Source organism: Pan troglodytes, chromosome 7 (genome assembly GCF_028858775.2).
Source record: "Pan troglodytes isolate AG18354 chromosome 7, NHGRI_mPanTro3-v2.0_pri, whole genome shotgun sequence".
Taxonomy (NCBI): domain Eukaryota; kingdom Metazoa; phylum Chordata; class Mammalia; order Primates; family Hominidae; genus Pan; species Pan troglodytes.
In genome coordinates this window covers 17,339,805-17,363,546 of record NC_072405.2, presented here as the reverse complement: position 1 = coordinate 17,363,546, position 23,742 = coordinate 17,339,805, and the positions used below count along the sequence as shown (strand labels likewise).

Genomic DNA, 23,742 nt, shown 5'->3' with positions numbered 1-23,742 from the left:
AATAATGTATTTTTAATGATATATTTTCTAGGTGCCTTGAATATTAAAAAATTGGGAAAGTACATCCTTGGAGGCAGCTACTTGTTCTGGTTCATTCTTTCATACTACAACTTAAATTACAAATTATATTTAAACTTCTCACAGCAATGTAGGTACAGAAGAATTGTACTTACAATGTAAAGAAAGAACTGGGCAAAATAATTTTTAAATTTTCGATCTTTTAACAAAAAAGAAAAACTTTTCTTAAGGACTTCAGATAAATGGATCAATAGACAAGGTATCACATATACTCCCAAAATAAGGCAGAGTTATCTCCCAAAACTATCCCCTTAGGGATGCTCACCTTATATTTGAAACATTAGAGTCTTTCAGGATATACTAAATGCTGTCGGTAACCTGAAAAGAATACAAGTTATTGTTCTGTGGAAACATTATTAGCCTCAAACAACCTTAAGCAATGCTAATATTGTGGCTGGTAGCATAAGTTGTAAAGAAGGCACATTAACAGTCACGGTCTCTAGGATTATAAAGCTACAGTTACAAGTATTTGGTGTCACTGGAAAGAAGCCTGTTAAAAATCAAAAGCAATGCTCTGTGGATTCTGAAAAGCAGCTGCCCTAGTGCTACCTACACACACGCATACTTGTGGCTTGGGATAAATGTCCACCAACAGCATCATACATAGACCCCGAAACTGCTGCATCCCAAACAACTTAGAAAGAAAAAAGATCATCTGCTCTTAACCTATTAGAGGATGCCAAAGGGGGCACCAAGATCAAATACGAAGTCGGAGTGACCTGCCTGAAATGCGAATGTGAAGAGGGAAAGCCCACATCCTGGTTAATAGATTAACAAATCTGAAACACCTGTAACTAATAGTACAGGTGTCTATTTTATCCTCTCATCTACAATCCTAAACTGTATATATGTAAGTTGGCTAAAAAAGTTTTCTGGGATCTTCACATTGGAAGGTAAGGGGTGGCCTGTTTAGCTACCTTATAGACAAACATACTAAAGCTATAAAAACAGTGCCATGAAACAATTTTTTTTAAAGTGACTACCCTAAAGAAAATTATTAAAAAACAAGATTCCTTTCTCACCGGTGATTTCTGGAAGCAATTCACTGATTTAGAGGCAGTTTTCATCCGAGATCCGAGATCAGTTATCATCTGAGATCTAGGATTCACTCACTCACGGCTCTTGTATTAGAATGTTAAGATTCTCCAGCAAAAAATGAAGTTTATATTCTTCAAACCTTTTAGAAAAATAAAACTTTCAACTGATCCTCTTGCCTCAGCCTCCCAAAAGTGCTGGGATTACAAGTATGAGTCATTGCACCCAGCCACAAAAATAAAACTTTTCAACAAATGTAAACCATACTGAGGTTCATGAATATGCGCCAAGAGGAAGGTGTTGATGGTCGAGAATTTCATCACAAATTAATCTAACTCCCTCCGAAAATAAATTTGACCACGTAAAATGAAGAGGCAAGTAGGTGTTTACGCCCTGTGACCCAGTAATTGTACTTCTAGGTTTCAGCAATTAAATAGAATAATGACATCATTATGATACTCCATTCAACGAGTTATGCAGCTATCTTTAAATGGCAAATGTTAAAACTACATGTAAGTTCTTTGTAATGCATAGAGGACTGGAGAATATTTTAAAACAGCTACCATGTGACATGGCAAAAATTGAAAGTGAGTCTTTTCCAAAACTTTTGACAATATTGTCTTAGCACTACTTTTATAGTAAAAGAAAAGAAAAAGGTTTCACCTTCCACTCCTAGATTGTATAAGCACAGGAGAAAATAAGGTATACACTAGTTTTTTTTGTGTTGTTGTTTGAGATGGTCTCGCTCTGTGGCTCAGGCTGGAGTATGGTGGCGCAAGCATAGCTCACTGCAGCCTCAAACTCCTGGCTACAAGTGATCCTTCAGCTTCAACCACGTGAGGAGCAGCTACAGGTGTGCATCACCACATCTGGCTTAAATTATTTTTGTAGAGATGAGAGTCTTGCTATGTTGTCCAGGCTGGTCTTGAACTCCTGGCTTTAAGCAATCCTCCTGCCTCAGCCTCCTGAAGTACTGATTACAGGTGTGAGCCACTGCACTGGGTCCCACACTACACTGCTAACATGTTATTGACTGGGTTTGGAGGGGAAGACATCTTTATTATGTATCTTTTAAATTGTCTGAACTCTTAATAAACATTTTTTTTAAATGACAGAATTTAAAGCATTTTCTGAACACACTCATCCCCTTACCATAAAATACAATCACAAATTGGTGATTTGGCCTATGTGAATTAAAAAATACTAAATATCTCCCACCTACCATAGTAAGTGTCCAAAGCACTGCAGTAGCTTTCAGTAATCCAGTCTGTTCCGGACTCCAGGCCATCTATCTTGCTGGCAGACTTTGGGATCGCTGTTTGTGTAGCAACACAAGGCACATCCCAGCAACGCCACACACAAACATGTGAGCAGAAAACTAATAACCACCGGGAGCCTGTGTGTAAAACATCAGAACAAAGCCAATCTTTGTATTCTTTCTTTTTTATTTATAAATAAACTATTTTTGTGGTTAAACCCACTTTTCCATCTAAGTAGCTTTTTGGGTTATTTCCAAATTAACCATAAAAAACCCTTTCTCCCAACAGAATGGAAAGCATTTTACAGGAAAACATTGATGGGCTCTGGGATCCCAAGATGTGCACCAGATATTGAGTGTTCAGACAGAAGGGACAACTCTAATTCTAGTCTTGGAGTACAAAGATGTCAGTGAATAAGAATCATCCAAAGAAGCTGAAGCATTCATTGTTTTTTCACTCTTATTTGAGATCTCCTGGAGGTGTGTTTACAGATTGGGAAAGATTCAAGGAACCTGTTTGGAACAAACCCCTCCAAACGATCCGAATTAAAGGTCATTCTAGGAGCCTGGTAGAAACGCTGGAAGGTTAGGGTCTAGGAGACAAAGGTCACTCGAGTTGCTGCTTCTTATCTCATGAAAGGGAAGAATTGCTTGTTTCTTTAAGATAACTGAGAATAAATTAATCAAACTTAAGAACTGTTTTTTAAACTATAAACAGTAAGCAATCGTTTTAAAACTCAATTATCTACCCAAATGTTCACAGCAGCATTATTCATAATAGCTTAAAAAGTGTGAAAAACCTAAATGTCCCTCAATGGATGAATGGATAGAGAAAATAAGAGTATTACTCATACAATGGAATATTACTTAGCAATAAAAAATGAAGTACTGATACATGCTAAAACATGGATGAACCTTGAAAATGGACTGCTTAATTAAAGAAGCCACTAAAAGACAACCACATTCCACTTACATAAAATGCTCAGAACAAACCAACCCAGGGACAGAAGTACATTAGTGGTTGCCGAGGGTGGGAAGGGCTTATATAATATGATTTCTTTGTGGGGCGTTGAAATGGCCTAAAATTAGATTATAGTGATGGTTGCAAAACTTTTTAATACCTTGAAAACCACAGAACTATAAATGAATGAATTTTATGGTATGTAAACTATATCTCAAACTTTCAAAAAAAGAATTCATTACTAACTTTCTGATTTTAAAAAATAAAATCTTCCTGCCTCTCAAGAGCAGCCCAAAAGAAAAATAACAAAAAAATAAAATCTACAAACAAAAACCTTATTAAGTGGAGGAAAAAGCTACAATAACGTAACTATTAAACAATTCAATTACCTAAAAGTTCTCCAGTTAATAGTCAAATAGATTTTAAATCCAGTTATGCCTTCAAAGAAATCCACGCTTTGACCTAACAGTTCAAAACTCCAAATGCATAACATTTTGTTATTAAGCATGTAACATAAATAAATGCCTTTTAATCCTTGATAGCTGTTATCAAATACATCCATGATTAACCTGTGGAATTGGAAGTTTCACTTTCTAGTGATTTTACATGCAGTACATTCCGAGGTCGTTGGAAAAAAGTTAACCTGTACGTATCTATACAGTATTGCACCAGAAATATTTTTTTAAATGACCGGATTGAAAGCATTTTCTGAACACACTCATGCCCTTACCATAAAATACAATCAGAAATTGGTGATTTGGCCTAACTTCAACTTAAAAAGTTAACCTGTATGTATCTATATGGTAATTGCATCAGAGGGTTTAGAGTAGCCCTTCTCAAAGCTCAACCCAGGAATATCTAAAAAAAAAAAAAAAAAGATGTAACAAGAAAGTGCTCTATAGAAAACTGCATTGGTCTAAACTGGTCTGACTAGTGGGCCTCAGCTAGCTTCAAACAACCAGTGGCACCTGGCACTTAATGAGTGAATCTAAAGGGGTGTAGCCCAGAAACCTGTGTATTAGACAATCTCCCTAGATGCTGACGTTGCCAGATCAGGGAATTATGTCCCTGGGAATTACATTTAGCTCACTAACAGGAGGGCAATCAAAAAAAGAGCGGGGCTACCCTTCGCTGGTTACATCATCTTTAAATTCTTAATTTCCCACAGATCTAGCATCTTACAGAAAAACCAGAAATTATAATTTTTGAAGCAGTGTCAAAATATCTTGAATGTGATGGACATGGGATGAATACACCAAACATGTTTTACTTTCGCTGGGATAGTAAAGAATACTTATAAATGATGAGTACCTCTTTGAAAGTCCTTAAAATGTAACCTTTGGTCTTTAGACAAGAGAATAATCGAGTCTTAAGAGGAATATTTAAATTGAATTTAATTAAACACAAATGTCACATACTCCCACCTTCCCAGAAATAGTCACTTCATCCTAATTAAGGAAATGGAAACTAATGATGACTTAAGCCTTATTCTGTGGAATGTGTTTAGACAAGTTCAGGCAAACAGCAAAAACTGAAAAGTCCCACCACCATACCTACAACATTCTGAAAATGCTTAAATGTTAACTCCATTCTTTGTCTAGCAGTTCAATATGAGCTGCCAAAATTTAGTCCAATGAGTCAGATCCAAATAATGTAGGCTCCTTGGAGTCTATAACCTTGGAGTTGTGACAGTTCTCCCTTGACAGTGGACCAGGACACAGGAGCTCCTCTTCCAGATTCTTTCAGTTGGCTTGGGCAACTCTGGTTTCAGAACCATGGAAGTTCAACATGGCAGTCACCAACTCTGGAAGATCAAAGTCGTGTTTCCACCCCCAGTCCTTCCGAGCATTGCTGTCATCAAAGTTCATCGGCCAACCATCCGCTAGGAAAAGATACGCAAGAGTAGCTTAAGTTATTCAGGTTGTGGATTTGCAAAAAGGTCTTGACCATTTTATATCAAGGTCTACCATACAAGGTACAAAACAGGAAATTCCTTTGAGTAAAGCAGAACCGCCATTATGCACAGTCACCCTCTTAGGGCCGAAGACTATTAACCCATCTTTCGTCAGGCACTGTGAATTTTCACACATTATCAAAATCTCACACAACTTCATAAGAAGTTTTATACAAAGGTGCTTCCATCCACAAATTGGCAAAGTTACAGTATTTGAAAACCTGGGGCTGTTTTCATACTACCTCTGTTGCTTCTATTTTTCCTTGCTTTATGTTTAAACTGTAAAAATGATGAAAGGCTAACAAGCTGTTTATTTGGAATGGAATGATTTCACCCACTTTAGATACCATTCCCCAAAATCAAAGCATCTGCTGGCTTGGGCTCAACAATTTCTTGGGCTAGGCTCCTTCTCCAAAAGGCATCTGGACCCTTGGGAAGGATCTATGCTCTCTTCAACCTTCCAAGGTTTCTGTTCTCCAGGGACTCACAGTAAAGGCCTTTGCCACCGGGTACGAACCTATGGCCTGCCGAACGGCATCCACGTTGTATGTGATCTGGAATTCCGGCACGTGCTTGAGGACCTCCTGGGCCAGCTCCTCGGGTGTGAAGCTCATGGCGCTGACATTGTAGGTCCTCATGGAAAGGGACTCAGCTGGGGCCTCCATGACCTCCAGGGTGGCTCTGAGGCAGTCGTCAATGTACATCATGGGCAGCCTCGTGCGGGCTTCCAGGTTGCACTCGAATTTGCCATGCTTTGTGGCATCATGGAAAATCTGGACTGCATAGTCTGAAAGGGAATCCCGTATGTAGGTTATAACAAAACAATGAATGAGCCTCTTGGATCAAGGCAGCAGTTCTCAAATGTTCTAGTCTAAGAGTCTTTTTATAACAGATTCTTAAAAATTAAGAACTCCAGTCAAGCTCAGTAACTCAGGCCTGTAGTCCTAGCACTTTGGGAGGCCGACGCAGGCAGGTCACCTGAGATCAGGAGTTCAAGACCAGCCTGCGCAACACAGTGAAACCCCAGCTCTACTAAAAATAGAAAAATTAGCCAGGTGTGATGGCACACATCTGTAATCCCAGCTACTTCGGAGGCTGAAGCATGAGAATCGCTCAAACCCAGGAGAGACGGAGACTGCAGTGAGCTGAGATCACGCCACTGCACTCCAGCCTGGGTGACAGAGCAAGACTCCATCTCAAAAAAAAAAAAAAAAAAAAAAAAGAATTGAGAACTCCCAAAGAGATCTGACTAATGTGGGTTATATCAATATTTACTGAAACAGAGTTAACTGAGAATTGTTTAGAATATTACCTTTTTAAACGACAATAAGCCTATCACATATTAATATGTATAACATTTTATAGGAAAAAGAGTATATTTTCTAAACAAACAAAATTTACTGAGAAGGATGGTCTGTTGTATATTCTAAAAATCTCTTTAGGGTCTGGCTTGATAGGGGTCCGCTGGAGCCCCCATCTGCTTCTGTATCCAGTCCGTTCTTATCTCCCATGCCACACCACCTCTGGAAAACTCTACAATGCATTTGTGAAAGTAGAGTGAAAAAGGCCAGTAACGTCTCCATATTGATAAGATTTTTGACCCCCAAGACCCCTTGAAAATGTCTGGAGGATGACCGGAGCTCCCCAGACCACACCTGGAGAAGCACCATATTAAAAAGCAGAAGTTTTTTAAGGCCTGCTTCCAAATCCCTCTGATGCGGTCAAGTACCTTCCATATTCATTCTCAGGACCACAGATGTGGGAAGGATACCTGATGTGGGACTTATGAAACAGAATGAGTGTCTGAGTCCAAAATAATAACCATACTTATGTTCCTTTCACATACACAATGCCTAGAGTCTATTTTAATAGGGCTCTCTCTGCGTGTTAAGAAACGAGAGGCTGCTGCTTGCTGGGGGTCTTCCTATACTGTGAGTCACAGATTTGTTGTTGAATATTACGTTTTATTCTGGCACTGTGGGTGGCCAATCCCGAGCTGAACTGACAACGCTGGCATGTGCTACCCTTAGTGAGTGTAAGCCAATTGGGTTCACTGTGCTTTTAAAATGCACATCGGGAGATATTACAGAAAAACTCTGGTCAGCATACAGCTAAAAAGATAGCAAATTCATTTATTACGAAGACAACTCCACCTAGCAATAAGTCAGTCTATTTTTTTTTTGGTGGGTGTTTTTTCGTTGTTGTTTTTTATTTTTGAGACAGGGTCTCACTCTGTCACTCACCCAGGCTGGAGTGCAGTGGCACGATCTCGGCTCACTGCAACCCTGGCCTTCCGGGCTCAAGAGACCCTCCTGCCTCAGACTCCCCAGTAGCTGGGACTACAGGTGTGGGCCATCATGCCTGGGTAATTTTTGTTTATTTTTCATAGAGACAAGGTCCCACTGTGTTGTCCAGGCTGGTCTCTGGCTGGAGTGATCCTCCTGCCTCAGCCTCCCAAAGTGCTGGAATTACAGGCATGAGTCTCCGCACCTGGCTGGAAAGCCTATCTAACATATAAGAGACATAAGAAATAGAAAACACTTAACCAGTTGTTCCTCCTCCAGGCTGGGAGTCAGCTGAAATGATTCCAGGATATCTCAGGCATCGGAAATCTAACCCATACCGGTAATGATAATACTATGAAAAAGAGAAAATGTATTCAAACACAGATATTTTAAATCAGATAGATGCAAAAAAAACAAAAACAAAAAAAACCCCTGCCTTTTTCTGAAATCTCATTCCATGCAGTTATATTTAAATACTTCTAAAGAAAATAAAGACTCCTAAGTTTTTATCTTTTAAAAGAAATCAACTTTTAGGTGATACATCAATGCTGTAAATGACACATTAGTCTACAGTAGGCATTTCCAGCCTCTCTTTGGAAAGGCGCCACTGATCATCATTCTGAACGATTCAGCCTGAGTGCATTCCCACAAGCAGCACGGGGAAAAGCAGAGGAGAGAACAGTGGATGAGAGGGCCATGGCTATGACAGAACTGGAGGAGCAGGCAGCAACTCGAATCTACTAGAGTTATAAAGATGAAGAGTATTTTGCAGTAGTTCACACCTATAATCCCAGCACTTTGGGATGCTGAAGTGGGTGGATCACTTGAGGTCAGAAGCTTGAGACCAGCCTGGCCAACAAGGCAAAACACTGCCTCTACTAAAAATATAAAATTTAGCTGGGTGTGGTGGCACGTGCCTATAATCCCAGCTACTTCGCAGGCTGAGGCATGAGAATCCCTTGAACCCAGGAGGCGGAGGCTGCTATGAGCTGAGATCACACCACCACACTCCAGCCTGGGTGACAGAGCACGATTCTGTCTCATAAAACAAACAAACAAACAAAACAAACCCAAGATGTTTGAGGTTTTAGAGTTACTACCAATGGCTACCAATACTAGGAGCCAGAAAGAATGGTGGAGTACAAGACAAGCAGCAAATGAAGAAATCGGGGCTGTGCACGGGGCACCCAGGAAGTGCTGAGTGTTCCCATATGGCTGAGGTTTCAGGAGCTGGAGACACCTGCTACATGGCAAACCCAGTGAGTTAAGTAAGCGACTCTGGGGCTGGGATCCAAGAAGAGGTAAAGTTCCTCCAGGGATGAATCACCAGGCCTTCGAGGCAAAAAGAATGAGAAAGCAAACAGCAAATCGTGCCAGCCAGGGCACATTCAGCAATCTAGCTGAGTGATGCTTACTTCTCCCATGAGCTCTGCGTGGACCTTGGACACCCCGTAGATGGTCCTGGGTCTCTGAATACAGAGATCGGGGGTTGGGTTCCGGGGAGAGGTGGGTCCAAAAGCCCCAATCGTGCTAGGCACAAACAATCGCAGATTGTGTTCCACAGCGACATCCAGGATGTTATGCAGGCCTGAAATGAACAGACACTCTCAGAATCTGAAAACATCTCTTCTTAAAGAACTAGAAAAACTGGCAAATAAATCACATCCAGCCAGAGCCAGATGCTTACCAGTTATATTCACTGCTCTCGCCAGGGAAACATTTGCTTCTCCAATGGCGCTGAGCAAAGCACTGTAATGAAACAGCCAGGTGATGCGGTTGTTTACCACGATCTCCCGAAGATTCTTGTAATCCAAGATATCAGAATAAATGAACGGACCTGCAAGGAACATAAATTGAAACCACGAACGTGAAAAGGGTTGTGAACTAAACGGACCTTTCCCCTTTCCCCCGTTGACTTGTGAATTTCACTGGTAGCCACGCGATAACTAAGCCAGCTGGGCACTAGGCAGCATTTTTCTTATGGAAGAATCACAAGTCACAACCACCCCCAACCAGGTAATGACAGCAAATGCTCCTACAGGACCTGCCTGGGCCAGACCCTGTCCTAAGGACTTTATGTCCATTTCTTTCCCACACAGCCTTGGAGGTAAACACATTTTACTGATAAGGAAACAGGCACCGAGAGGTTAAGCAACTTGCCAGGATCAGAGAACAAGTGGAGAAAATGGGGCTGCAGCTAGGCATCGGGCTCCAGAGTAGGTGCTGTTCCTCCCAGCCCTGTATACACAGAGTGGCTTCACTCTGCTTCCAAGGTGCACATTTGAAAAGGAATAGAGAAACGGACTTATTCACCACCACCACCACCTTGGTATAGAAAACCCACAAATCATGAGTTTATCATACTTAATTACACAGAGGTAAAGTTGATCTTGCTCTGTGCCAATTTTCCCCACTTACAGCAAACTGTCACTCTTACCCATGGTGAGCAGCAAAAGGCTGATGCTGAACCAGGAAGGACTGGGGGCATTACAAAACCTTATTTTTGGGGCAGCGGGGACAGAGTCTTGCTCTGTCGCTCAGGCTGGAGTGCAGTGATGCAATCATGGCTCACTGCAGCCTCCATCTAGTGGGCTCAAGTGGTCCTCCCAAGTAGCTAGGACTACAGGCACGTGTCACCATACCCAGCTCATTTTTAATTTCTTGTGGAGACAGGGTCTCACTATATTGCCCAGGCTAGTCTTGAACTCCCAGACTCAAGTGATCCTCCCACCTCAGCCTCCCAAATTGCTGGGATTACAGGTGTGAGCCACCATGCCTAGACATAAAAACATTTTTGAAGCAGTAAAAACCTGATTAGAAGAGCTTGAGAGGTGTGTGTGTGTGTGTCTGTGTGTATGTGTGTGTATATGTGTGTGTGCGTGTGTGTGTGCGCGTGTATGTGTGTGCGTGTGTGTATGTGTGTGCGCACGTGTATGTGTGTGTGCGTATGTGTATGTGTGTGTGTGTCTGTGTATGTGTGTATGTGTGTATGTGCGTGTGTGTATGTGTGTGTATGTGAGTGTGTGTGTGTGTGTGTATGTGTCTTTTCGTTTCTATTCTTGATTTTTGTTTGTATTCTCTCCGAGTCAATAAGTTAACTTAAAACACAAAAAGACAGGAAACAAAGTTTTCATTTCAAATAACATCAAAATATATTATTCCAAAAACTTCAAGGTCAAAAGAATTCTTCTGTTCTTTTATCACTTGAACAAGCAGCAGCATTAAAAATATGTATTTTTTTATTATACTTTAAGTTTTAGGGTACATGTGTAAAACGTGCAGGTTTGTTACATATGTATACATGTGCCATGCTGGTGTGCTGCACCCATTAACTAGTCATTTAACATTAGGTATGTCTCCTAATGCTATCCCTCCCCCCTCCCCCACCCCACAACAGGCCCCGGTGTGTGATGTTCCCCTTCCTGTGTCCATGTGTTCTCATTGTTCAATTCCCACCTATGAGTGAGAACATGCGGTGTTTGGTTTTTCGTCCTTGCGATACTTTGCTGAGAATGATGGTTTCCAGCTTCATCCATGTCCCTACAAAGGACATGAACTCACCATTTTTTATGGCTGCATAGTATTCCATGGTGTATATGTGCCAAATTTTCTTAATCCAGTGTATGATTGTTGGACATTTGGGTTGGTTCCAAGTCTTTGCTATTGTGAATAGTGCCGCAATAAACATACGTGTGCATGTGTCTTTATAGCAGCATGATTTATAATCCTTTGGGTAAAATACGTATTTTTAAGTGAAATACCAGTGCCTCAATAACTTCTCTTTGAGTCATAAACTCAGCTATGAGCTGCTGCACGCACCAATTTCACGAGCCACCTCTTTGTGCTTTGAAAATTAGAGATAAAAATAAAAGCAAGACCTATTGATCTCTTACCACTGTGAAAGACATGATCGGGGGGTTTCCTTATGTCAGACAAAATCACACTGTCCTTTCCAAATCGTTTCCTAAAGGGAAAATTAACCCACACAAGTTGGCAACATCTAGGATGCAATGAGTCCTGTGAGAAGTCTTTTAAAATAAGAACTGTAATTTTCTGCCAGCCTCCAAATCTCTACTTCCTCTTCATCCTCAATTCCCACACCTTCAATTCTTGTCTCTCTCACACTCAGGCCTCTATTTCCCTGCCCACGACTCTCTCTTCTGTTTCTCCTCTCACCTGACTGTTAACCCTATGCTTGTCACCGGTTTCTTCCCATTACCCCCTAGAGTTTTTACCTCTTCCTCATCATTCTTCTTATCTTCTCTCCCCTCTTCTTATTCTCTTACCCCATTCTCTCCAAATCCCACACTCTTCCCTTCCAGTTTGCACCTGTACTTCCCTTTGTTCTCAAACAACTAAAAGTCAAAGTGATTCACTGGGAGGTGTGTGTCTCACTTTGCCTAAGTTAGGAAACAGAAAGAGAGCAAAGGACCAGTCTGGAGATGTTAAGTCAAGGGCCTACGACAAGTCTGGGATATTCAGAAGCAAAATAAAATGTATTTTAGGCTGGGCACAGTAGCTCACATCTGTAATCCCAGCACTTTGGAAAGGTGAGGTGGGCAGATCACTTGAGGCCAGGAGTTAGAAGACCAGCCTGGGCAACATAGCGAGAGCCCATCTCTACCAAAAATTAAAAAAATTAGCCAGGCGTGGGGGTATGTGCCTGTAGTCCCAGCTACTCGGGAGGCTGAGGCAGGAGAATCACTTGAACCCTGGAGGTGGAGGTTATAGTGAGCCGGGATTGCACCACTGCACTACAGCCTGGGTGACAGACTGAGGCTCCATCTCAAAAAAAAAAATCTATATCTATATCTATATCTCTATATATCTATATCTATAGCTATATATAGCAGTTATTTAGATATATCTTAACAATGGTAAAGAGCAAGAGGAGAGAGAAAAGAAGTTTAAAAGGCATCCCAATGAGCTCCATATACTTAACAACTCAGATTTTAAATTTCAAGTTTTTAGGGCTCTTACCTCAAAAGATTAGCAAGCCCCACTCCCAGCTGGCCAAGACCCCCTAGATGAAGAAGAAAAAAAAGTGAAGCTTTAATGCAAATCTAAACAGTTCAATTATTCCCAGAACGTAATAACTGAGTGAGACTAGTTTTCAGTCTTAGCTAACTACGTAAGTCCTAGGTTGCGCTGATATAACTGCTGCTTACTTCCAATCTTCCCAGGAACGTGGTGCAGCACTTAGAAATGCAACGATCTCCCCCAGCCTAGGACAGAGACCAATACAGGTAACATTTGTTTCAGAGACAACACTCACCAGCATGGAGTGGTTCCGAGAAAGAGGAGAAGCAAGGGCATAAGAAGAGAAAAATCTCATGAAAGCTAGACAGAGGTCTGGAATTTCTTGGGGCAGGAACTCAATCTTGGCCTTCATTATTTTCATGAACTTTGAAGCTTATCTGCTATGGGTGACAAAATCATTCAAAACCAGTATGAACAGATTCATATCCACCTCTGGTGAGATGAGGCAGAATCCCATCCTGCATTAGAAGTGGACTGGGATATGAAAGGGCAAAGAGGCAGGGAGAAACCAAGAAGTCACTTGAAAAAGGGGCAGACAACTGAATCAACAAGGCGCCACTGAGAAAGTTAAAATGAACAGTGCAGCTTCTAGTTTGAAGGATTAAACATGCCATTGATAGAAACGGGAGGCCAGTGGGCTAGGAGCACATTTGGGTAAGGACAACAGTCCATGTCATTTGAGAGAAACTGATGAGGGAGGAAGATATAAAAGTGGGACTTCCTGTAAGCATTTGTTAACTTGGGAATAAAACCAGGATACCCTGAAAGATGCATCATTAGGGGAGGTGAGAGGGAATAAAACAAACACTAGGACAACACGATGGGTGAATCCGAAGAAAGGCAGAGAGGGACATCTACTAAGCTTGAAACTTATTTCAGCATCAGAAGTGGACAAGGCAGTCAAAGAGTACACACACACACACACACGAAAATGAGAAGGATAATGCTGTAAAACCAAGGGAAGAAAGCCTGGCAAGAAACAGAAAGAAGTAAAACATGTCCATCAAACTGGAGGTAGGTTTGCGCTGGCTAGAAGTGACAGAGTAAAGTCTGGAGTGAGAAGGATACAAAATCAGGGGCTGAACGTATTTGAGGTGAGGAGGTTCAGGGAGCAAGTCACTGGCAATGATGACCTCAATGGCAACAATGAGCTCAAGGGCCATGATGAGCTCGAGGACGACAATGAACACTGCAGCAACAAGTCCCTTGACCAGACGCTAACTTACCTTCTCTATTTCCAACATGCAAATGTGCAATAACAGTTTGGGATTAATGACTCTGAGTTTAGGTTCAGGACTCTGGCCAAGAACAGCGTGCCTAACACCAGAATCAATGTTTTAGCCCCAGCACCCTCCTGTCCACTAGCCTTCACTCCCCAGACTGATCCTAATATGGAAGGAAACCAAGTTCCAGAGCAGCTATTTGGCCCCCAGTTTCCTAGATTCCTTTGAACAACAACAAAAATTATGGCAGGGAAAACCAAGTGCTGGCAACAGTGATGAAATAAGGATTTGGATTTGCAAAATTCTAAAAAACAAACAAAAAAGCCAACAGTGAGAAAGACAGTGTTTGATCAATAACATCAGCTGCTCTAATTTAAAACTTTTGTATTATAAAATACCTCATTCTGAAATCCTTTTCATAGTATAGAGAATAGATCCAGATTCTGTCATCTGGCCAAGCCTGTTTTTGCTGCATTATTGGCTACAGAGACAGGCAGTATGGTTCAGATAGCATATTACACATTCCAAAAGCAAAGGCACAGACACATAGCACAGGAAAGAATCAAGCCATGGAAATAGAAAAAAGAAAAGAAAAACTAACCTGTAATTAAGACTCGTGGATGGTCTGTATCAGAGAAAGACGCAGAGTGGAAGTTAGCATCTGCTGGAATTTGCCGAGGGGAGATGCCCAGAAAGCGGACCGGCAGGATAGGCGTCCAACAGCCACAGGCTGGGCTCAGCCCCACTCGCCTCAGCATCCTAATGAACAGCATTTTCTTTTCAAATACCTTGTGAGAAAAAAGGAGCAGAGTTAACGATGTGAACTTTTATCCCTCCAGCTCTTCAAAACAAACTCTTCGGCTAAAATGAATGCTAAGATTGTCAGCGAATGAGCAAAGCTATGCTTTTGTTTCATTTTATTTTTTTAAAGCTATGCTTTTAGATTCAGGAATCGAACTAAAGAGACTGCTGAGTTCGCCGATAGGAAGCCAGTCAAGGGCCTCCTGTGAGCCAGGCCCTGTGATAAAGGGATAAAGTGTTGCTCACACAGAGTCCAGCCAAACAAAGGCCGAACTGAGATTCAGAACTGACACTGCACAACGCTGACACCAGCTGGGATCTAATGCAACAGAGGCGGTAACTGCACAGAGAACCCGCACATCACAGAGACAAAGTCGGTGGATCCTAGCAAAGGCTTTAAGTCTTGACTACAACTGTTATCAACTTGTCCACACAACGTCTGAGGATACAATTGGGTCCCAGATTAAATACAAAGTGCCCTATAAATCTTGTGTTAACACTCACGTTATGATGAACCAGCCTAGAAAAGCAGAGGGTTAAGATAAAAGGATAAAAAGTCCCGCAGCAATATTTAGTAAGCTGTGAAGGATTTTTGTTTTTCCATCATCTCTGTAGAGAGGGTCACGTAGAAAAGCCATTTTCTTATTGTTTCAAAGATCACATAATTTAATTGAGTCTAGCTCCTCCTCCTCCTCAGCTTCAATAGTACCAGCTGACCATGAAATCAGCCCTGGCCTTAGAGGTCAAGACGGTCCAGTCACATATGGCTTCAGACTGCCATGTTCTTCAACCTGTCCCCAGCACCCAGGCAGGCATGTCTTGAGAGTAAACCAGAGCTGCCCAGCTTGCTTTGCTGGTTCTAACAGCAAACCCCGCACCCTCCCTACAGGCAGGCCTACCACACACTCACACTGACCTGTGGCCTCTACTCACTCGCCCCCCGGAAGAGGCAGGTCTCTTCCAACAGAAAAGGCAGGTGAGCTTCAAAGCCAATTCAGGTGTCCCATCCCCTCAAGCATCTTCTATTCTGCATTATAAAGGGAAAAGAAGTAAACAAACCACAGTTAGAGACATTTCCTGTAAGATATGAACTTACAGGAAGGTACTCAGTGCCTCAAGTAGATTTAAGACAGTGATTCCAAGTTAAATGCCAGGAGTAGCAGAAGCTTTCTTGCAATCCCTAATCATACCAAAACCCAAATTACAGGAAACAAAAGGAAAATAGTGTCTTTTCAAAACATACACCTTTTCATACCTTTATGGGTCATGAGGGTTTTGCTCTTTACTACTCCAAAACAAGACAGGTGGAACCTGCCTGGTGGCTTCTGTGGGGTCAGTGACGGGACCCACCAGGTGCCCAGCATCTATGAGACACCTGAGGCCCTTCACCCCAGCTAATGTTCTCAAATAAGGAAGCAGAAGAGAACCTTCTCACCGTGGCACATCTCTGCTTTTACTGCACAGGCCCAAAGTGATGAGGCAGGTGTCCAGGGAACATTATGGGAAAGGCCTGAGCTTTTCCTCAAGCAACCCTTACAGGAACACTAAGTGTAGCCACTGCTGGCACCTGAAACCAGGTAAGAACTTGGATTCTTTTTTTTTTTTTTTTTTTTGAGACGGAGTCTCGCTCTGTCGCCCAGGCTGGAGTGCTGTAGCACAATCTCGGCTCACTGCAAACTCTGCCTCCTGGGTTCACGCCATTGTCCTGCCTCAGCCTCCCGAGTAGCTGGGACTACAGGCACCCGCCACCACGCCCGGCTAATTTTTTTTGTATTTTTAGTAGAGACAGGGTTTCACCGTGTTAGCCAGGATGGTTTCAATCTACTGACCTCGTGATCCGCCCGCCTCGGCCTCCCAGAATCCTGGGATTACAGGTGTGAGCCACCGTGCCCGGCCAAGAACTTGGATTCTTACAGTCACTTATTTCAGCAAGTGCAAAGGGATATTGAGGAAGCCCAGAGACAACATTTCCCAGAACATTCGAGACTGAAAGACAATTCCAATTCCCGAAAGCAAAATAATGAACGGTCACAGTTAAAAAGGGTTTTGTTTTTTTTTTTTTTTTAATTTAAAAATTGAAAAGACTGGAGCTGCAGGGGAAAGGAAGCCCTAAAGATATAAAACAGGTACAAATGTATTCATCTCTTTCTCCACAAAGGGAAAGCATGAAGGAGGCACCCAACAAATTGTTAATTGAATGTGAAGTTTTAGTTCAACAACACGGACAGTTCGTAATGGAGTTGGTTCTTCTTATTCCACTATTATAAGTAGCTAACATTTTTTGCTGTTTATATGCCACAAGCTGAGGAGTGCTTCACAGCACTACCGCAAGCCCCACTCCCCTAGAAAACCTAGTTCTTAACCACCGCGCAGCAATACTGCCTCTATTACAGAATCGCTTTAACAATACATAGGTATTAAAAACAAAAATAAAATTTGAAAACCCTCCAACCATCTACAGCATGTAGCTTTTCTTCTTACGCCTGCCAAGTTAAACTTAATACTCTTCAGGCAGAAGTTCTCTAACTTTTTGGTCTTAAAACTCCTTTATACTCCTAAAAATGGAGAACTCCAAAAAGCTACTGTTAATGTTGGTTATATCTATTAATATTTAGTGTTAGAGAACAAATAAATGTTTAACATCTTTATTAATTCATTTAAAACCAATAAACATGTTAACATAAACATCATTATGAAAATAACTATATTTTCGGGAGGCTGAGGCAGAAGAATTGCTTGAACCGCAGATGTGGAGGTTGCAGTGAGCCGAGATGGTGCCACTGCACTCCACTCCAGCCTGGGAGACAGAGCAAGACTACATCTCAAAAACAAACAAAAAAACAAACAAACAGTTTTCCAATACAAAAAATATTCAGTGGAAGGAGTGCCATTATTTTAAACTTTATACTTCTCTTTGATAAAATAAAAAAACTGGATTTTCATATCTGCTTCTGTAACTTGTTGCTCTAATTGGAAAAAAATCCAAACAGCAGTGAAAACAGGAAATGGTATTTTATTCATTTTTGCAAATAACTCTGGATGTTCATCTTTGCTACCACTCCAAAACTGAATGCATCAGTCTTCTTAAAGGTTAGTTGTGATGCGGAATCTGAAACCTTATCAATGAACTTTTTGTACTTTTCTACATTAAAACTTACTTTAATGCTTTAAATCGATGGTCTCCAACCTTTTTAGCACCAGGGACCAGTTTTGTGGAAGACAATTTTCCATGGACTGGGAGGAAAGGGGGTGGTTTCGGGATGATTCAAGCACATTCCATTTATTGTGCACTTTATTTCTATTATTATTGCATTGTAATATAAAATAATTATTGGTTCAGTAACTTATGCACATTGTCCAAATATGAACACACTTCACTACATAATATTAAAAAGTCCTACTAGGTAATATCACCACTGGTCTCATCAGAAAATTCCTAAGTATGGGGAAGCTGTCAAGCTCATGGTGATAAATACAAATTAATTGGCAACAAACACTGTTAGTTGTCTCCTTGAAGTGACAGGCTCACTTCGTTCATGTTTTAGAATATGTCTGGCAATTATCCAAGTATGAATACTCATTGTTTGTCAGTCTGTCAAGCAAAAATGGTTTTCTATTAAGAAAAGTGGCCAGTTCAGCTCACAATTCAATCACACACTGCTTTACCTGAAGACAACCATCACACTTTGAAATATGTCACAGAATGCTTTATGGGCACTTTCCTACACTCTACAGCATATCAAAGAGATGCATACTCATAAGTCAAGATTTAATCCAGACAGTCATTTTTACTGTTTCATCGGGACATTCTTAACTAAAGCTGGCAATTTTCTCTTATTTTTTATTGAAAGCACAGGGCAGTAAAGAATACAGTGACGACTAGAACAGCTTGGTACCATCTGCCTTGATTTGCACAAAGGCACCAGTAGTTTTACCCGGCATTGCTCTGGCACCATCAATGCAAATTCAATGCACTTGTTCCAGAATGAACCACAAAATTCAAAAAAGTTATTCAACACTTTGAATATCTTGGTACTACTCATGTTTGCTACCAAGCATTCACTACAAAGATACTCTCTATTGTAAAGATAAAGGATTGTATATTGTATTACATATTACAATAAAAAGATTATCTAAAAAGGTATTGATTGGTTTGGTGCTGATACCAGAAGAATACAAGCAAAATGGCACCTCTAGTCTTTCTTCCATTTGTAAGGCAGAAATACACTTCTACAGTCAATATACTAACTGGGTCTTCACGTTTCAGCTAAATCTTTAATTTGGCAGATTACTGTATCATTGGCAAGTTGAAGTGCTATGAGGTCTTTCAATGCTTTTTCATCTAAACAAGCCTTTATCGTGTGTTTCTGCGACCAGTGCAACTTGATCATTTATCCTGCTTTATGCTTCAACTTTGTCGGTTTCAGTTTGAAAAGCTAAGACAAAAATTTCTGACTTTTAAAAAGCTCATTATATCCACACTTAAACGATTCAATTCATTTTTCTTTAGAGGACTCTGAATGGTTGGTCTCAAAATAATGCTACTGGCACCATAATACCATTGAAAATGGTTCTCTGGCATAAGATTCATAAGACCAATTACTAACAGCTATAAAGCTGAGGAAAGCTTTCACCTTGCCTTAGTTTTGCCCATTTCTCTGGAGTAAATTCCTCCCTTTCATGATTCAGAAACTCTGATATATTCATTTCATTTTTTCAGCGTTTTAGGCATAGGTGGTGCAGCTGTGAGCTGAAAAAATCAACTTTTCTAATATCCCCCTGTTAAGCCAATAATCTATCCTTAAATACAAAAATATATAAATATCCTTTTATTTTAGAATAAAATATTACATTCAAAAATAATTTTATACCATTTGAAATTTTAGAAAGGCTTTCCAATCAAGACTACAGAGTATACTTTTTGTTGTGTTTTTATATAGGCACAGAAAACTCTGGGATTTCAAATTAATAACTTATTAAAAGAAAATGAGGTCACAGATATAACAGGTCTAAGTGAAGACAGCCAGTGAGTGCACAGTAGAAATACTAAGTGCAAATTGAGTTCATCTCTGAAAATGCAGATACTTTTATCCTAACCCTAACACCTTAGAAGACTGAGAAACAGAAGAATACACAAGCACAAATCCCATTAGTCATGAGAGGCAAAGCTCTTTGCAAGTCATGTAATCTCTGGGAAACTCACTGCACACTTGTGAGAGAAAGAATGAAAAAGGTAAATAACATCTTAGTATTCTTTTTGAAAATAGTTTTGACCTCATGGACCCTACAAAAGGTTTCAGGGACCCTCCACAGTTCCCCAGATTACAATTGGAGAGCAGTTGTTCTCAAGTAAAACTTTCTTTGCCAAGCTAGATACTAAATTTACATAGAGAAAGCCATCAAAGATGATTTTCAGTCCCTTCTACCTAAAGATCAAATGATAGCCCATACTTTCTTTCCCAAGCACCTTGTTTACTTTAATTGCAAGGGATAAAGAGCAAAAGGTTAACATACTCTCCTCCACAAACAATGAAGCACTTTCCCAACCTGGGCCTCTCTGGGTTGGTCATGGAAGGTCACGACTTCTTCCATGCCCCTGCATATCCACTTATCTGCATTAACAGCAGCAGCAGTCACACAGCAGCGCCATCTGGAAATGAGGGGGCGATACAGATACAGACTCACGGCTCAGCTGGCTTGAGGGATTGCTTCCACATGGGTGGGTGGTGAAGGTGTCAAGAATATGAAGCTCTCTAATTTGGGCCGCTGCAAGAATGGGCTTTCTAGAGAAGAAGCAGGTCACGTGAGAAGACAAGTGAGTTTGGTTGTGGACCTGCTGGGTTTAGGTGCCAGAAGACAATATATTTGCCTCTCCCAGGAAGTTGTGAAGCGTGTTCGTACTCACTCAATGCTGTGTCTAAGAGGCAGACAGTAAGGGGAAACCATCACAGGTTTAAATCTCAAAAAATCAAATGATCCTGTTTTCAGGGGGAAAAAGTTACTTCAGTTTACTGGGGTGTGGCAGTGGGGGGTGGGGAGGGGACTTAATTCAACTACGATTGCTCTAAAGATAGATAATTTTTTAGATATTAAGGAAACTTCCACCCATAATACCGAAGGCAACTAGAAACGCAACATCAGTTTTCCTCAATGTTCTTGCTGTCATGAGATCTCCCAACATTTCTGGCTGTAATTACTCTTAGGTATGGAGACAGTAAAAGATGTATTAAGTAATGTCTTTAACAATTAAGCGTGAAACTAAGATATCCAGCCTCCCCAATAGATGAACGGGTAAAGAAAATAGGGTCTACACATATAATGGAAGTTTTTCAGCCTTAAAAAAGAAGGGAATTCTGACACTTGCTACAACATGAGTGAAGCTCAAAGTCATCAGGCTAAGTGAAATAAACCAGTCACCAAAGGACAAACACTGTATGCCTGCACTGATGTGCATTAGTTAAAGCACTCAAAAAATCACAGAAACATAAAGCAGAAAGGAGACTGGCTGCCAAGGGTTGGGGTAGAGGCAGAGAAATTAGTGTTTAATGAGCGCAGAGTTTCAGTTTGATGAACAAGTGCTGGAGATTGACTGCACAACAGCATGAATATACTTAACGCTACTGAACAGTATGCTTAGAACTGTTTAGGATGGTAAATCTAATGTTATGTGATAGGAATCACAACTAAAACCTACAATAGAAGAAAAGTTTTACAGTATTTAGCACCAAGAAGTGACCTGCATGCATATATGTATATATGTATCTGAAGAGTGAGAAAACTCGCCTAACATAGATCAATATTGCCCCCAGAGACCCAGCAAACTCCAACTCCCCCAGCCCTTGTCCTCTCTCCGCCTCCACTTGCAAAGGTCCTTAAACCTATTACTCTCCCACTGCCCGCTCCTTCCTTCCAGCCTCAGGGGTCTGCAGGAGCATTTCCGCTGCTGGTACCTTCATGCCTAGCCCCTCATATCGGGCCTTCCCTACTCTGAACTCGGTGATAACTGCTCAGTTTACAACTTCCTGGCGCCAATGCCCCTGCCCCCTCCCCACTTCTAACTTAATACCTATATGTCCATGCCCACCTTCATTTTCACTGGGTTCCCCCACTCCAATCTTATTCTGCTTTAAGGAGCAAGAAGGTTTACCAGACGCATTTTCAAGGCAGTCTGGGCTTTAAAACCTCTGACTCATTACAACATCATCATCATCACCAATGCATCCTCTTAATAGTAATGATCCAAGGAAAAATCAGGCGCCTCGTAACTACGGAGCGTTGGTGAAGCATCTGCTTTCCTGAACTCTTCTTAAACCCTCACAGCAACCCTGAAGCTGGGACCTTTTCCCCATTGTTCAGAATCCACTGACCCGCCCAAGGTCAGGCAGTTACTAACTACTAAGAGAGGTAGGTCCACCGTGTCCCATACCCTCTACTTCCACCACCCCGACTCTTCCCACTTAAGAGAAGAGATGAGATCAGATGCCTAAGAAGAGGCAAAGAGGAAGAAACACCCCCAGGGCCACGCAGGGGGCACCTTTCCTGGCAGCCTGCACCCCGCCCCAGGGGGAGAGCACGGACCAGCCAGGGGGTCGCGGCCCCCGCGGCCCGCCAAGCTGTGTGCGCCTGGCTTCTTCCCTCGCCAAATCTCAAGTTTCCGCGTCCTCAGAAAGGGGGCAATCACCGTGCCATCCTAATAGACTGTTGAGAGCGTTTAATAAAAGCAGTCAATCTATGAAAAGCACTGTGCAAACTGCGCGGTCCGTGTAAAGGCTCAATCCACATTCGCTTTCTCTTTTTTTTTTTTTTTTTTTTTTTTTTTTTTTAACTCTATGGGCTGGTAAAGTCTGGACTTTACGTGGGGATGATCTGAAAGCTAGAAAGGATCGAGAAAAATCCCAAAGCTCTAAGCGTGAGCTAGGGAGAGTCTCAGAGGGAGGTCTGACTGCAGACCGGGAGTCTCCTCCTCCCGTGCGCGGCTGCCTGGGACGAGAAACCCGTGGGGCATCCAGGACTAGGACGCGAGGTCTCAGCCTGGGCGGGTGGACAGGCTGTGGGGTCCCACCGTCCGCAGGCGATGGCTTCCCAAAGTCTGTACAAACCGGTTTCGCCGGGCCGGCCATGCCCGCCCCTCTTCTCGGCGTGGGAAGCCCTTTCAAAAGTGGAGGGGAGCGGGTGTCGCGCCCTGCCAACCCTGACTGCGCCTGGGCCCTCCCCGCACCGGGCTCCGGAGCCGCCCCTCCTGACTCTGCGGCCACGGCCGGGGACCCTGCGCGCGCCCGGGAATGCAGAGTCTCCAGCGCCGCGCAGGGCTCGCCCCGACCTCGGCCAGCCCTGGGCAACCCGCTCCGCGGCCAGTCCCCACTCCAAGATGTGGCTTGGCTCCCACCTCCGCGGGGGGCAAATGTCGGGCGACCCCCACACTGACCTTCCTGCGCACCCAGCGCAGACAATGAACCCAGAGCTGGAGCTGCCCGCAGACCCCGCGCAGCCAGACCCCGCGCCTTTATCCCGCACCGCCCCGCCCGGCGCACCAATCCCCGGCCGAGGAGGGGCCGCGTGGCGCCGCGGGGGGCGGGCCGCGCACGTCCCCCGCAGGGAGGACTCAGGGACAGTCAGGGCCCCGGGAGAGTCCGCGCTCATCGCCCCCCTCCGCGACGCCAGCCATGGCGTCCGTGCGTGGCCCCGCCAGGGATGGGGCGACGCGGTCAGAGCCGCACGCGACCGAAATCCGCACTCTGGAGCCGCAGAGCGCGCGGTCTTGCTGTTTAGCGGCTCCCTGGCAAGTGACGTGGGGAAGAAACGCAGGGCGCAGGAGAGACAGCTGGAAAGGTTTGCGGTGTAGCTGGCCCAGGATTGACGGTCTGGAGGTCGGGTATGGGGGAGACCTTGAGCGAGACACTTCTTGGCCTCCCCAGCTGGGAGGCATCGCTGAAAAATTAGGTGACCTCCAAGACGGCAGACCAGCAGAGTCAGCGTCACCTGGGCGCCGGTTGGAAATGCAAATTGGCAGGTCCCACCCCAACCCCTCCCGACTTGCTGAGTCAGCATCTCTGGGGGTGGGGCTCTCGCGCCCCCAGCGGGACGCCGGTGCGCGCAGTACCTTAAGA

At 42.8% G+C, this 23,742-nt stretch overlaps 1 protein-coding gene across 1 annotated transcript; it reads right to left on the bottom strand.

Annotated features, from left to right (window-relative positions):
• Positions 1-4,709: 4,709 nt before the first annotated feature.
• Positions 4,710-23,147, bottom strand: TDH (L-threonine dehydrogenase). The gene is made up of 10 exons (XM_009440243.5): positions 23,061-23,147; positions 15,552-15,662; positions 14,436-14,622; positions 12,552-12,594; positions 11,465-11,535; positions 9,259-9,408; positions 8,987-9,159; positions 7,833-7,923; positions 5,804-6,073; positions 4,710-5,214 (listed from the first exon to the last, which is right to left on the bottom strand). Exons 3-10 carry the CDS (start codon positions 14,605-14,607, stop codon positions 5,075-5,077), a joined length of 1,110 nt encoding a protein of 369 aa, XP_009438518.1. The 5' UTR covers positions 14,608-14,622; positions 15,552-15,662; positions 23,061-23,147; the 3' UTR covers positions 4,710-5,074.
• Between the last annotated feature and the right edge of the window lie 595 nt (positions 23,148-23,742).

Bases quoted from the DNA above. Each gene is read 5' to 3' on its own strand.
- TDH (XM_009440243.5), bottom strand. From the start codon at position 14,607: ATGCTGTTCATTAGGATGCTGAGGCGAGTGGGGCTGAGCCCAGCCTGT. The intron at 7,924-8,986 runs GTAAGCATCACT...TCTTTTTCATAG, and splicing joins ACGCAGAGCTCATGGGAGAA to TATTATCATTACCGGTATGG. The intron at 6,074-7,832 runs GTTAAGTGTTTT...ATTCCCTTTCAG, and splicing joins GCCTGGAGGAGGAACAACTG to ACTATGCAGTCCAGATTTTC.